Consider the following 14,829-nt stretch of genomic DNA (forward strand, 5'->3'; position numbering starts at 1 on the left):
TATTCCATGTAATTCTAGCAGAAACTCCTTGATGAAAGTCTAATCCCCATTTTCAGATGAGAAATCTGAAACTCAGAGGAAGTAAGTGCCATTTCAGGGTCACAGATCTGAAAGGAAGTGGAGTGGGATTGAAACGGATTCTAATTCCCTCTATCAAAGAGTGCCCTATTTGCCCCACACCCTTCACATCCCCCTTTTGTATCCCATTGTCACGGACATAACTCAGGTTCCGTGGGGGTCAGATCTTCCCGCAGGTTAACCCACAACCATTTCAATTAGTTCAGGTTTCTTCTTTCTGTAGCCAAACTCTTGTCTCTACATAGAGACATTTATTGAACAGGTTTACATAGAGACAAGTTTAAAGGTACCTAGGAAAGGAGGCCTTACAGAAATATTGTCAGTTCTTTACTTTTAAACTCAACAATTTATTCATCCCATTCTTTTAAAGAGTGTAGACTTGTCTTTTGCATGCAATTCTGAAATAATGGCTGATTATCAATGCAGATTACTTGGTCAAAAAGAAACGGCAAAAAAAAAAATGTGTTCAAAAAAAAAGTATAGATGAGAGTTTGGATAAAACCGGTCTGGGTTTCAGCTTTCTAACTTGGACTTGCTGATCTCTCCTGCTTCATGTCCTTCAAGTCACCCCTTTACTTAGTACCCTCCCACCACAAGGCCTTCTTCATTTCCTCAAAGGCACCAAGTCCTTTCTTCATGGTGTCTGCTCATGCTCTTGCTTCTTCTAGAATATGCTTTCTCCTACAGTTTATTTGTCTATCAACAACGTTTTTGTTCTGGTCTCAACTTGGATGCCGTTTCTCCAGAGAGGCTCTGTGTTGACATCTCCTGATCGAAATCAGCCTCTCTTCTTTCATTTCACTTCCTGCTATTTGTAGTACATTCTTGGTGTTGTTTATTGGTGGAATATCTGTCTCCCCAACAAGTGAAGTAACTCCATGAGCACAAAGGCCATATTGACCTGATTCACCAATACTCAGCCCATAGTCGGCATCAAAAAATATTTCTGAGTGAATGAATGAACGGCTTTGGTTAACTTTCTTAACCTCTATGAGTCCTTATCTATACAGTGATGGTATTAATTTCAACTTCCCAAATCTGTCATTAGAAAGAAACGAGGTGTCGTATTTAGCCAGTACAATACCTGAACACTAGTTGGCACTACATAAATATTATTCAATTTCCAATATGATCTGGGCTAAGAACTCTGATGCTCTGTGCCTCCTTGTTGTCTTTTATCTTAGGTCACGCCATATGAAAACACTCAAAAAACAGCAATTTCACAATTTTTTGATTTGTGCATGGCTTTTATTCAGAGGAGTAAAATATCATTCAGTAGTTCTAGACATACTAAAACATAATTTACAAGCCAGATAGAAAGAGGGCGTTTCTACCCCATTTAGTGAATAGTAATGTTGACAGAGAGCCCAGTGATATTACCCCAAATGATATTACAACTTGGTGGGAAAGTCAAGTTCTAAGATGTTTGGCCTCCAGATTCTTTTTTAACCTCACTTGGTTCTTCTTATTTTTGCTTCTCATGTTTTGGAAGGATTTTGTGACTCCTTGCCTTGGCACTGATTCTTAATAAAACTTGCCTGAGTTCAACTTTACCCTCTCATCCTCAGGATGTGTTATTGAAGGGAGATGAATTTTTTATTGCCTGTGGTTCCAAACAGCTGTTAACTCTGCCCAGTCAGGGCACATATTCCTATAATTGAACACAGTTACTGATGAGTTGATAATCCAATTGACTGATGAATCTAAATGCATCTTCCTTCATGGTGGATGGAGCTAAATAAATAAGGATAATGTGTGCATTGTACTGTGTCATCAATTTCTCAAAATTCTGTCTTTGGTTCCTTATTTCTTATATTCCAGAAACTGCAGAGCAGCATGCAGTGTGGCCTGTCAAACTCCATCTGACAGTGTGCTGAACTAGTCCCGGGGGTCTTCACATAAAAGGCAGTCTGGGTCCTGGTCAGCTGGAGATTCCATTTGAATGGTGAGTGAGTGCACAGGAAAGCGACTGCTGAGGACTTGAGCAATCTCTTTCTGGACAACTTGGCTGTCCCGGCCTGCTGCTGTTGATAAAGAACCATAGTGAGATTGGCACTGATTGCACACATACAGGCAACTGCTAAATCTCCAGCATCAAGTACTTTGCCTTTGAGCTGGTCAGCTGGGGCACAGGCAGAGCACTCAGAAGGAGCCTCTTTGACTCTGACAATCAGCTACATTCACAAAGAAAAGGCAGGAAAATCTCTAATGCAGCAAAGTACCCTTTCTCTGTATGAACTCTTCCTGCTCATGGTTCTCTCTGGGGCCTGGCACTCCTAGGAGCTGACTATGAAAGAGAGAGATAAGGCCTAGAAAAACCCAGGACAGAACTATTATTTCTTAAACAGCACTGCTCACCAGTCCCCAGGGATCTCTGGGTTGCAGCCTTTAAATCTAATCAGAACTTACATCAAGGCTACTGACAGGAACCAGGAGGCATTTAGAGCTCCCCACAGACCATTCTTGGAGCTGCAACCCTCACTGGCATCTTTCCTCTTGTCCCAAAAGGTATCAGGAGGCTGTAAAGTTCCTCCATGGTACCTGATTGTTGAGTAGATTCTTTCATGTGCAGTGAAATATTGGTGTAGTGGATATTTTAAATTGCTTGTAGTCGGATCTGAGCCTCTCAGTGAAGATGAGGATGTCTGAGAGAGCACAGTCCTCAGACGCCTCTCCAGGTTCCTGTGCCCTGCCTCAATTGACTTCTTGAGTTACAGTTTAGTAACCTAGCATATTATCCTTGGCCTTGGCCTGAGCTGTCTCTGGAGGCAGGGAAAGACTCACCACCACCACCGCTGCCTATGTTTCCAGCCCTAGGACATATCATGAACAAAATCACCTTCTACTTGAGGAGGTAGTTTAGAATAAACCCTACATCCTATGAATTATCTCACATGGTTACAGAACTTCTAACCATTCAGTAACCCACCACTGTTTTCTTCGGGTGTATCTTTTAGTTTGTTAGAACTTTAAGGATGGGACCTGTGTCTCCTTCACTATCTTCAGTGATAGGCAAAACGTCTTATATCCATCAGATACTCAATGAAGAATTGTTTTTGAATTCATCCCATCCCAATTATTTTACTGATCTGGCACCAAGACAAATAGTACTCTGAAGCATAATTTTCAGTCTAAGGCCTTGAAGTCTGCATGGCATTTTAGCCATTTGTTCTACCTTCCACCTCATGCAAGTCAGCCTCAAGGGGTGTCATCAGTATCATTGTTGCTGTGACAACATCCACAAGGGGGTGGTTTTCAAAGGCCTTTGGTAACACAAAATAATTCACGATTGTTTGACAGGGAACAGACACTAAGGGCAGCTCTACAAAAAGGTGAAAATTACTGGCTTTATGGGACAAGGACAGAATTTTGTCAGGGTGTTTTCAGAGCTCACTGACCTGCAACAACATGAACCGAGAGAACCACCTGGTTCATTGTCAGAGACCAGATCTGCAAGCTGTGCACAGACACCACGCCATCCACCGCTAAGATGAGCTCTTTCACATTGTTGTAATTCAGGTTCTTTGGCACACCTGATAAAAGGGAAGAGGGGAAGGCTGCTGGTATTCAACTAAATACAGATTGGTGACATGGCCAAACGGGGCTGCAAAGTTCTCACCAAAACATTAACTTACTCTCCCCAATTCTGGCTTCTTGTCTCAAATGTTTACACATGAGATTTGCCATCAATCAAAGAATATTTGCAGAACTTACTATGCAATAACCAACAACATGAATCATTCCTTGTTTTCAGGGTGTATTATTAAACCAATTGTATTTTTCCCAATTATCTTTACAAAGACTTTGGAAAGCATAAGGAGATAACCTGGGATTTGGTATCAATCCCAGGTTAGCATTCTGACTACAACTGTTAGGAATTTACCCAAATCTTGGAATTTCTCTGATCCTCAACACATTTCTAGTAAAACAGGGTAATAAGAGCAATATATAGTTCACAGAGTTCTTTGAGGAGCAAATCAGAAAATATCTGCTCTTTGTAAACTGTAATGCTTTACAAATGCTATTTATCCCAAAAGTCACTTAGTGAACTTAACATTATAATACCATCATATTATTTGGTCTATAAAATTTCTGTTATTTTAGGCACATTGTCAGGGTTTAATGCCCAGGTCACAAAACGTAACAGTTTAACTGTCACCCTCATTTCTAAAGAAATGGTGTGAGGCACCCAGGAGGGTGGGGAGCCCAGCCACTCATCAGCTGTTCTTTCAGGCTGAAGGAACCAGCATGTCTCTAGTCTAGAGAAGGGAAGGTGAAGGGAAATAGGATCATCTTTCTCATACATTGCAAAGATCATAATTTAGAAGATGAGAGGATATGAAAGTGTGAGGTGCTTGCTTTGGCTAGCTACAGAGAGAAAAACCGAGCCAGCGGTTATTTAGAATCATTAAAGGCATCAGTTTGATATAAGAACTTTTTAAAAAAATCAACTCAACCAGCACAATGTTTAACATAATGGGTAAATCCTTATCAACTAAAGATAATCTAAAGAGAATGCTATAGAAGAGAGTTCTAAGGATGACCACTTTTTAGCCTCATGTATATACAACACAGTCATATATTTACAACTCACCTGTTGAGTTTGTTAAAAATAAATACACCTCAGCTCAATTCCAGTCCTCCGAAAGAACCTGTCTGTGGGTGAGGATGTGAAATCTCTGTGCTTCCAGAGTGGCTCTCAATCTTGGATGCACTTAGTATCATTAGAGGAGATTTTAGAAACCCTGCTGACCAGGTTACACCCAAGACCAATTAAATCAGACCCTTTGAGGATAACCCAGCATCAGTATTTTCACGGCTTAGTTGGTGATTCTAACAACAGCAGTCAAAGTTGAGAGCCACCACACTGACATTTATAAGGCACTGGGCAGCTCTACCTGGCAGTGGTTCTCAAGCTTGGCTGCATGTAAAAAAAAAACTTCAAAGCCAGCCTCACCTCCAGTCATTTAAATCAGAATCTCAGTGTGGGGCCTGGAGTCAGTAGTTTTAAAAAGCTTTCCAGATGATGGTAATGAGAAGCTAGTTGGGAACCACTCATTTAAAGGAACAGGGAATCCTTAGCCCTCCTCTTACAGGATTGAAGAATTTGCTCATGGGGGTTTCCTCCTTGGGGCTAATTTAAAACTCTACAATTATATTTAGTTTAATCCCACTTCATATTTTTCAGGGAGGTAACAATTAGCCGGCCAAAATGTTCTTTCACTCTATGAGTTGCACAAAGTTCAAGGTGCTAGAAACAATTTAAAGGAGTTCTTGTCTCAGATTAGCCACAGAATGTGTATGGAGTCAAGCGTGAAATTGTTATATTGTAACAATAATAAAAACACACCTTTATGAGAAACTTCTACATGTCAAGGTTTGTGCTAAGTACTTTATTTACAGTTATTTAATAGCTATAAGAACTTTAAGAGCTAGTTAGCAATATTAACAATTCATATTTAACTGGGGAAGAGGAAATGGGAAGTCAGAGAGGTTAAGAGGCACTGCCAAGACCATAGGGAAGTGGGATGTCAGATTCTAAAGGCCGTGCTCTGAGTGCAATGTTATGCAAATTCTAGACCCCTGGTATTTGGACCTAAATTGACTGTTGAGCCTAATGTTTCATCTCTGGGTAGTGGCATTTGACCCTTTGAAGACCTGCTGTCATTCCTCCAGGAACCTTGAGATGAGTTACAATCTCACTACCCTTTTTCTTTCTTGCCTTACTTATCTCTATCAGCATCAACATCTTTTTAGAAATTCAATTCTCAGGCCCCACCCCAGACCTACTGTCTCAGGAACTGTGGGGGTGGCCCCAGTGGGTCTCAACAGACCCTACAAGTGATTCTGAAGCCACTAAGGTATGAAAACTGCTGGTCTCATCTAACAAAGGTTTTAGGCAAGTCCTTTGCAGTAGCTATAATGCTTCCTGAGGGATAATTTATACAGTCTTTCTTAGGTCTTCTCCACATAGCTCTGGATAAATTCATATTTTTGCAATGTCTCCTTCAACTTCTCTGTGTAATGTTTGTATATGCTGTTTTTATACTATACCATATCATTTAACAGTTGCTGAAGGAAAGACAGAAGCCAATTCTTCGTATTTGTTCTGTATGAATGAAAATCATAATATTTATTTACACAGAAATTCTTTAAGTTTACATTTTCCCTGTAATGCACATTAACAGTGAGCATGCCTTGAGGCCATCCCTTTTGCACTTATAGGGAAGAGAAACCACTGATCCTGGGAATAACAATAAAATCACTCCTACCTTCCATGAGTAAGATGACGAAGTCCTTTAAGATAATGATGGTGCTGGCCAAGACCAGGACAGAAAAGACACACGTACAGATTGGGTCGGCCATTTTATACTCTGGCTAGAGAATACAGGCACTTTGGTTAACTGAATTCAGTCCTCCCATGCAGAAAGTCTGATCAATCAGATAAGTGAACCTCCCTGCCTCCTTCCCTCCCTATCACCTCACCCATCACTTGACATCTAGCTCAGAGGCAGGACTTCCTGGAGATTCAATCCTTCTTTTCAGCTTTAAACTATCAGTGCCTGAAAAAAGAAGGTCTACAGGACATGCTCTCCTGATCATTGAAGAAGTAAAGGGAAAGACATCCTTGAGTGTGTCTCCAAAGGCCTGATTTAACTTCTCTCAAATTAATAGAAATAGAGAGTATGTGATGAAACTATGCACAAATTTACACAATATCCAGTGACTTTTCAGCCTTTACTATGAGGAGAAGAAAGGGTTTCCTCTGCTCAGTATTATTATCTGCATATGACCAAGTACAGCTGAAGCTTGGTCTTGGCAGACTCGGTTAGTTTATTTCTGACACGTACTCTGGGCAGGCATCTTTGATACAGTCCTAAGGGTCAGAACGAAATCTTCTTCCTTGCTCTCTTTCACCACTGGAGCCTTTAGCCACAGGGTGAAACAGCCGCCATTATGCCTGTGATGAAGTTTTGTGCCACAGAAAAATCCATGCCTTGTTACCTCTAAGAAATTCAGCATCAACCTAGCCTTGTAAGAGTACTCTCAAACTCCACTAACCTATACAATTTTGAATTATTTTTCCTTAAACTTAAAGCTTTCAGTGAGCATTTGCTCAACTGAATTCAGATATGTCTTTGTAATTTTTATTTGCATGTTTTCATTTTTTAGTGAAAACTAATGGGGTCCCATTAACTGGACAATCATGATACAAACAGAGCTACATGCTCTTCTCCTCCGTTATCCCCTTCCTCCACCCTACGCCATCTCTGTTGATTGATGGCATTACCAGAGATCTGCAGCCAATGTTTGCCTAGTGTCAGAGGCTCATTCAGGATCCATTTCAGCTTTCCATTAACACCCTGACCTGGGGAGAGTTACCTCCCCCCCGTTGTGGGTGTTGTTGGTGGAATAGTCAATCAAGTGCTCTACCCTCCTCAGCCAAGCTAGGTCGTTTGGAATTCCTTTCCCAGAAGTATGAATCTTCAGCAGAGCAACAAGAAATGGGAAAGAAATTGGTTGAGTCATAGTCATTTCCATGTGGTGCCCGGGAGAGAAGTTAAATGGTTTCTGAAATCCAGATACTCATAGTGCTCTTATTTCTACCTTGATTTCTGTCCAGGAGTATGTCCAATAATTTTCAGTCAATAAATATATTTTTGCTTAAGTGAGCTAAAGATCTTTTCTTTTTCTTACAACCCAAGAACCCTAATGTATTCATGGTTCCATGCTGTCTATCTTAACCCACAAAGGAATGACAAAAGGAATTCCTTTCTTGAAAGATTGGTAGCCCTACAGTTAGAAACATGGAATTTAGGAATTTGAATGTCTAAGGTCTCAGGACTTTGAATGTTTGTTTAAACTTTTCAGAGTAGTTTGTGTGTAGGCAAACATAGGCTGTTTACTCTCATTTAAGTTAATATTGAAGGGTCAGCTTCTGTACTACCTAATCTCTAAGATTACTACAACTGTTTTAAGAACTTTAGTAGGTAAATTCAAACACACTCACCTTAAAGTAGATGATGAGTGCACTGGTTAACACACTGACGCTCTGGAATAGATCTCCAAGGGCATGCACAAAAGCTGCTCTGACACTGGCATTAGCCTGTACCTCCTTATGATTGTGGCCAGGACATCTCTGGTGCAAAATTACACTTAGACTGAAAGAGAGAATAGTATCCTTAGCACATGTGAAATTAACCCTTAAAAATCTGTGCAGCATAACGGAGTTGACAATTGCATATATTATCCAAAATGTCAGGTAGTTGAAATATTATGCTCTAAAATGTACTATTTTGGACTCATTTTGAACACAAGTATATCAGAAATTTAAGTTTTTCACATCAGGACAGACCATGAAGATTTGCCTCAGTTGTTCTTCAGTCTGCCTAACGTTACTCTGTTTCACATTAAAACTGGAAAGCATCACTTCTTAGAAGAAAGCCCAGAATTTGACAATGAGGAGGGGAAATACCATTTACTGACGGACTCCTGAATGTCAGGCACAGAGCTAGGCTTAAAGCTGAGCTTGGGTCAGAGCTTAATTAAATGTACTGGTTTCAAATGCAAAAAGCAGCAAAAATGGATAAACAAATTAAGTAGTGAATTCCATCAAGATTGGATTTTTAAATCTTTTATTACTTAAATTTTGTTCATTTCCATGAGAATTTGAAATTTGAAAATTTTCCTAATGGTCAATGATGAGAGTATTGTGCTTATGAATATGTAGCTATTACCAAGAGACATATATCAATGTATTATAAATGTATTTGTGTATGTGTGTTTATATATATTACTTTTATATATCACAATATATATATACATATATATTTACTTTATATATATTACAAAGCTTAATATCTCCTACCCAAGTCAAAGAGATAAGTAGTTAGGCACTATAAATCATGTACTCGATGCTATTTACCTACAGCTTTAAGAGGTATTAGACCAAAGGTAAAATGAGAACCTTTTTACTGATGGCCAACAAGGAGTGTTTAGTCTAGAAGTCCTTTCTGTGCATTTTGGAACAAAAACTTTAGAAATTATTGTTTGGTACCATGTATCCCAGATTATTTGCAGGTAAAGTGTCTGTTAAATCTCAGGCCATCACCACTAAGTGGAATGACTGCTCTCCCCCAAGATCTGAACATTACACAATGTACAATTTTTAGATCGGCAGTGTGGGGGCAGAAATTCACCCTCAGTTAGGAGCTACTATTTAAAGTTCTTAAAACAGACTGATACAGCTGGCAGTTAATAGAGTTTCTTTCTAGTTCTGCCATGTGTGCTCATCACATTCTCATTCATTTTTTTAAATCATTTTATTTAAAAAAAATTTACTTATGGCCTCCTGTATGCCAGGCACTATTAAATGCTTGGGGTGTAATGGTGAGTGAAAACAGACACGGTCCCTCCCCAGTATAGCTCTAAGGGTGAAGGAGAGGGCATGATTTAAGAAGGACACCCATACAAGGAAAAGTCTAATTATACTAAGTCAACTAAGAACTGGTACTATGGATAGGACCACGGGGGAGTCTGATTTAGTTAGAGAGACAAAGCAATTGAGTTGGATTGAAAGGTTATATTAGAGTTAACTGGGCTAGGAGAGGAGGGAATGCTTCATGCAGAGAAAATTTACCATGCTATAGCCTTAAGGCTCTGTAAATAATCTCCATCCTCGAATCCCTTTGCAATTCTATTATAACTTTCTGTCCTGATTCTGGGTCCCCAAGGAATAAATTTACTCCCAAATTATGGTTCTGGTATCTCTGTATTCATATACCACCACAGCTAGCAGCACTTGATGCCTGTAATCCCAGTTCTGGAAGAAAACATCATAGTCATTCAGTATCTTCAACCATAAATAACTACCTACTTGCACAAGGAAGTCAACACTTTTCAATCCCCTTGACTTTCTAAGTATGAAAAGCACTTGCAATGTTAAGATCAAAGTTCGAAAGCAGTTGCACTAAAAAGAACATTCGGACAGATTGAATTAGAAAGTCAGATTCAATCGATGACCCAGATTTATGTGGTAATTAGCTAGGCGTATCCCTCATCTTCATGTAGCATCGACACAACTTATATGACATAGAGTCTTGGGAAATTATTAGTATTTTTCTTTTTCCCACTTGCTTATAGACATGCTGTTTTCCTCATGCAGTTATTGACTGCAGTCAGCAGGACATGTGCTCTGGCTTATTTGTCTCCTAGTGCTGATAGATTTTATGGATCACCCCACTCTTTTTCTCTCAGTACCAATGTGAAACACATTTTCAAGTTAACTGGGTGGAAAAAGGGACCTAGTTAGTGACAGTAGATCAAATACTACTCTTCTAATTTTTTAGCTCAGAGACTTTGAGCAATAGTTCACAAACTAAGAGGTAAGGAACTGAGGCAGGCACAAGGTAAGGGTATGAGAGTGACTTAAGGAGCTTTTTCGAAGTGTTTATGCTCAGATTTTCCTCCAATTCCAAAGTCCACTGTGTCCTCTTTCAAAAACACTGTTTAAAATTCCCTCCTGCTATCACTGTCTTCTTCATTTTCATGTGTAAACCCATAGCATAACATGCTGCATCACAAGACAGACAGCTAGATGGTGCAAAGATAGGACATGAGTTACCTATTGCTGCTGTCATAAATTACCACAAAACCTCTCTGGCTTAGAACACCATAAATGTTTTATCCTTTTGTTCTGCAAATTTGAAATCTAAAACAGGTGTGCAGGACTGCATTCCTTCTAGAGGTTCTAAGGGAGAGTTCATTTTCTTAACTTTTTTCCAGCTCCTGGAGCTCACTTGCATTCCCTTTCTCCATCTTCAAAGCCAGCCACACAGCACCTTCTCTCCTCTCCTACTTTATGCCTCCCTCTTATCAGGACCTTTATGGTTGTATGGAGCCTATTTGGGTGATCCAGGATAATCTCCCCATCTCAAGATCCTTCCTTAACTGATTCACATTTGCAAAATTCCTTTTACTAGGTAGGTTAACATGTTCAGAAGTTCCAAGGATAGAATGTGGAAATCTTTGAGAGGCCATTATTCTGTGTATCACAGGTGGCAGATATGTGATAGATAATATATAGACAGGTGAGGCAGTTTTAAATAGGGGTGCCAAGAATCAGACTATCAAATGGAAAGAAGCATTTTGACCAAAATCAATTAAAGCTCTGGCCTCAAAACCCCATTTTCATGAACAATCATGTAGTTTGTTTGGTGAAAGGAAGACCAATATGGCAGTGATCACATGTCCAGTAGGACATGATCACAGGTCCTGTTAGAATGATTTAAGACTGTCTGAATAAGAGACTGGATCAATAGGTAAAAACCAAAGAGAGAGTTCAGCTAACACAGCTTAAGGAAGAACTTTCATGGCATGAGGGCACAATGATGTTAAGATAAGAGACTGCTTTTGAGAGAAATAAATTCCCTTATTAGTTCTTTTTATGTATATGAAACTAATGACGATTTTATGGGGATGGTGCAAAAGAACACTCAAAAGCAGAAAGGAAGCTGAAGTAAATAAAATTTAAGATCCTTTCCAACCTAGCCCTCTAGGAACCCATGTGTTTACATAACAACAACAAAAAAGACTGAATAGGAGTCAATTACATCAATGTGGGACCACCAGTAAGTCAATTAATTACATCGACGTGGGACCGTCAATAAGTCAATTACGTCGATGTGGGACCATCAATAGGCATTAATTCCTAGGAACTCGATTCTGGGTCTGGTGTATCTAGATTCAAATTCTGGCTCTGCACTTCCTGGTTGGCAATTTATTTAACCTTGTTGAGCTTCAGTTGCCTAATCAGTAAAGTAAGGGTGTTGTGAGCATTGACCTGGGTAATGTAGACATGGAAAGCACTCAGAATGGTAGCTATTAGAAGCCAGTATTAAAACAGCCTTTGACTTAAACTAGTACAAGCAGCTTTAGCACTGTTTGAACACCGTCGGGTCGCTACCATCCTCACAAGTGGAGGAATTAAACAAAAAGAAACAACAGTGCAAATCTATGTCCAGACAGGATTGAAGACAAGCTTCACGGGCAGTGTGTAGGGCGACTCACATGACGTTGGCTGCCACTGCACAGCCCGAGACGACGGTCATCACGGTTGCCTGGATCTGGTAATCAGGGTACAGCAGGCGCTCGCACGCCAGGTACACCAGCACACCGGTCACCACCCAGATGCACAGGATGGACAGCAGGGCCCCGAGGATCTCTAGGGATTCAAGCACACGGATACCCATGCACAAAAAAGTCATCAACCTCCCCAAGCATCTTAAGACATTAATGTTCCCTCCACAAAGGAAAAAGAGGCTTTCAACCGGTTCACGAAGCAGAAGTGTGGATGGATTTTAATGCTAAGCATTCATAAAACACCAGCGTCTGAGTTCATTATGCTCCATATTACTAAGTAATTTCCAGCGAATTTTTAAAGCAAATTAATTGCTGCCTGCCCATCACTGTTTTCCTCGGAGATTTTAATTTAAACAGGTGCTAAAATGATGGAAACTTATTAGGAGATGAAAAAATGAGACACAAAGAATAAAATGTGCTTAGAAACTGTTAATTTCTCCATAAAACATTTACAACTTACCAGTACCAGTACCTTCTGTGGAAGAAAATAGTAAAAAGGGAAGACTTCAGAGGGTACTTGATGAAAATGAGTTTGATTTGCCAGCCCAACATATAAGAACACGGAGGCAAGCTCAGAAGTATAGCAATAGTCTAACTGCATTTTGAGAGCAAACTTAAGGAAAAGAAGTATCAGAATGGAGACATTTACATTAATATTTAAAGATAAGGTAGTGTTCAATCTGCCAGCTGAGTAAAAGTACCTTGCTCACTTCGGAATTCCTTAACACCTCACCCTGATCTTTTAACTCAACCTTGTGGATAGGTTCTAAATGCCTACATGGGTCTGGCAATACCCTGAGAGTCAGTAGTGAAGCACATGGTGTAATTGTGCTCTAATCCCCTTTTAAAGCAGAGCAATGCAATGTACTGTTCCTCAGTGCTGGGCTACTGCTTCTCAGACTCGTCATGTACGTACAACCTTCAGGATTTTTGCCATCTGTCTTATCAGCCACTTAGCATTTTTTAAATATATTTACCTTTTATAGATTCTTCCTAAACACAGTTATCCATGAAATTGCATGTTTGATGTGCTCGTTGATTTTAATCTATGTTTCTATAGTAGTGCTGCCTAAGATGGGAACCCCATGGGGCTGTTTAAATTTAGAAGTAAAATTAAAAATCCAGTTCTTCACTAGCACTAGCCACATTTACAGTGCTCCATAACCACTGTACTTGGTATTATAGAACATGACGTTGAAGCAGAGAGTTCTGCTGAACAGGACTGCCTGGTCTTCTAGCTTGTCCATGCTCGGGGATTTCCATGGCCAGGATAAGAAAGTATAGCAGTATTCTAAATCCTGAGTCTTCCCTATGTTTACAGAACAGCTTTGACCAATGGTATCAAAAAGGGTTAAATATATGTAAAAATGTTGGGTGCTCAGCCAAAGGTACATGTTTTCCAAGCATAGCTCTGTTCAGGGACTGAAAAGCATCTTCAGATCACATAGCCACAAACTGTCTTTATTGATGTTCATTGCCTCTGCTCTCTTCCTCTGAATGTTAAAGGAAAGGCAATTCAAAACACCTGTGATGATAAATCAGTTGGTATGAAATTAGAGCTTCCTGTCATTCTAAGCTTGAAAAACCACAGTCCACAATTGTCAGTCCACAAGCTGTGGTCTGGGTCTAGTGGCACCTTTTAGTGAAGGCTGTGGGTGTTAGCTTGTCAGCGACTTTTGCTCTGCCTTCAGTTCTCCTTCATGTTCTGTTTCCGACTTTGCCAGAGGTTTTTCAGTCTCTCCATCTCTTGGGCTCTCTGTTCCTTACTTGGCAAAATGGTGGAAACTTACCCCATCCTCTCTCCCAGATGTAGAAGAATGTAATAATATCAGAGCTGCAACCACACACTGAGACTCTGGGCCAGAGTGTTTGCTGATGAGGCATATGTATTCCTGTTGTCCCATTAGAGGAGAGATAGCACAATTAATCTGCGATTTAGCTGAATCAACATTGAGAACGCACATTCTCACATCCACGTTTTGTCCTGTGCACCAGAGAAGTGCCTCTAAGGGATTCCGAATTGGGCTTTGCTTTGCCTCTTCCATTTTTTAGCCTTGTTTTGACTCTACAGCCCTGCCCTGCCATTAACGCTCGTTTGATGAACTGTACCTGCTCGGTGCCATCCAAACGTCAGCCGCTTGGTGGGGGGCTTCGATGACAACCACAAGGAGAAGAGACTGAGCAGGAAACTGGTCAGGTCAATTAAGAGGTGGGCAGCATCTGTGACGACAGCAAGACTCCCAGCAATGTGCCCACCTAGGGGATGCAGAGTATTACAGGGGGTTAGAGCCCCAGAGTGCAACTGGATTCAAGTGCATACTATCCAGAGTTGGTAAAAATGCCACAGATTCACAAAACTTTGGATGAGAAAGGGTGTTAACATTGATCTAATCCACCTCTTCTTCCCAAGTTGACAAGAAACTGACACCCAGAGACCAGGTAAGATTTGAACATGTAGAAATGAATTTCAAGGGAGAAGTCATTCCTGGGAGACCAAAGATACAGAGATTGCAAATAGCAAGAGACCATCCCAGTTAGGCTGAGATGTAAGGATTTGAAAAGAAAGATGAAACTGGAGAGGCATAGACCAGATGTGAAAGGTCTTGCACC

At 40.3% G+C, this 14,829-nt stretch overlaps 1 protein-coding gene across 1 annotated transcript in view; it reads right to left on the reverse strand.

The window, feature by feature from the left end:
- Positions 1–1,329: 1,329 nt before the first annotated feature.
- The window catches only part of SLC30A8 (solute carrier family 30 member 8), a 29,820-nt gene continuing 16,320 nt past the window's right edge, over positions 1,330–14,829 (reverse strand). Inside the window, exons 3-8 of the mRNA XM_036876433.2 lie at positions 14,329–14,475; positions 12,148–12,301; positions 8,090–8,240; positions 6,351–6,456; positions 3,477–3,611; positions 1,330–2,102 (exon numbers count right to left, since the gene is read on the reverse strand). Of these exons, the coding sequence (XP_036732328.2) occupies positions 1,957–2,102; positions 3,477–3,611; positions 6,351–6,456; positions 8,090–8,240; positions 12,148–12,301; positions 14,329–14,475 (839 nt within the window). The 3' untranslated portion in view covers positions 1,330–1,956. The remainder of the gene's footprint in view (positions 2,103–3,476; positions 3,612–6,350; positions 6,457–8,089; positions 8,241–12,147; positions 12,302–14,328; positions 14,476–14,829) is intronic.

This window comes from Manis pentadactyla, chromosome 3, assembly GCF_030020395.1.
Source record: "Manis pentadactyla isolate mManPen7 chromosome 3, mManPen7.hap1, whole genome shotgun sequence".
Lineage (NCBI taxonomy): Eukaryota > Metazoa > Chordata > Mammalia > Pholidota > Manidae > Manis > Manis pentadactyla.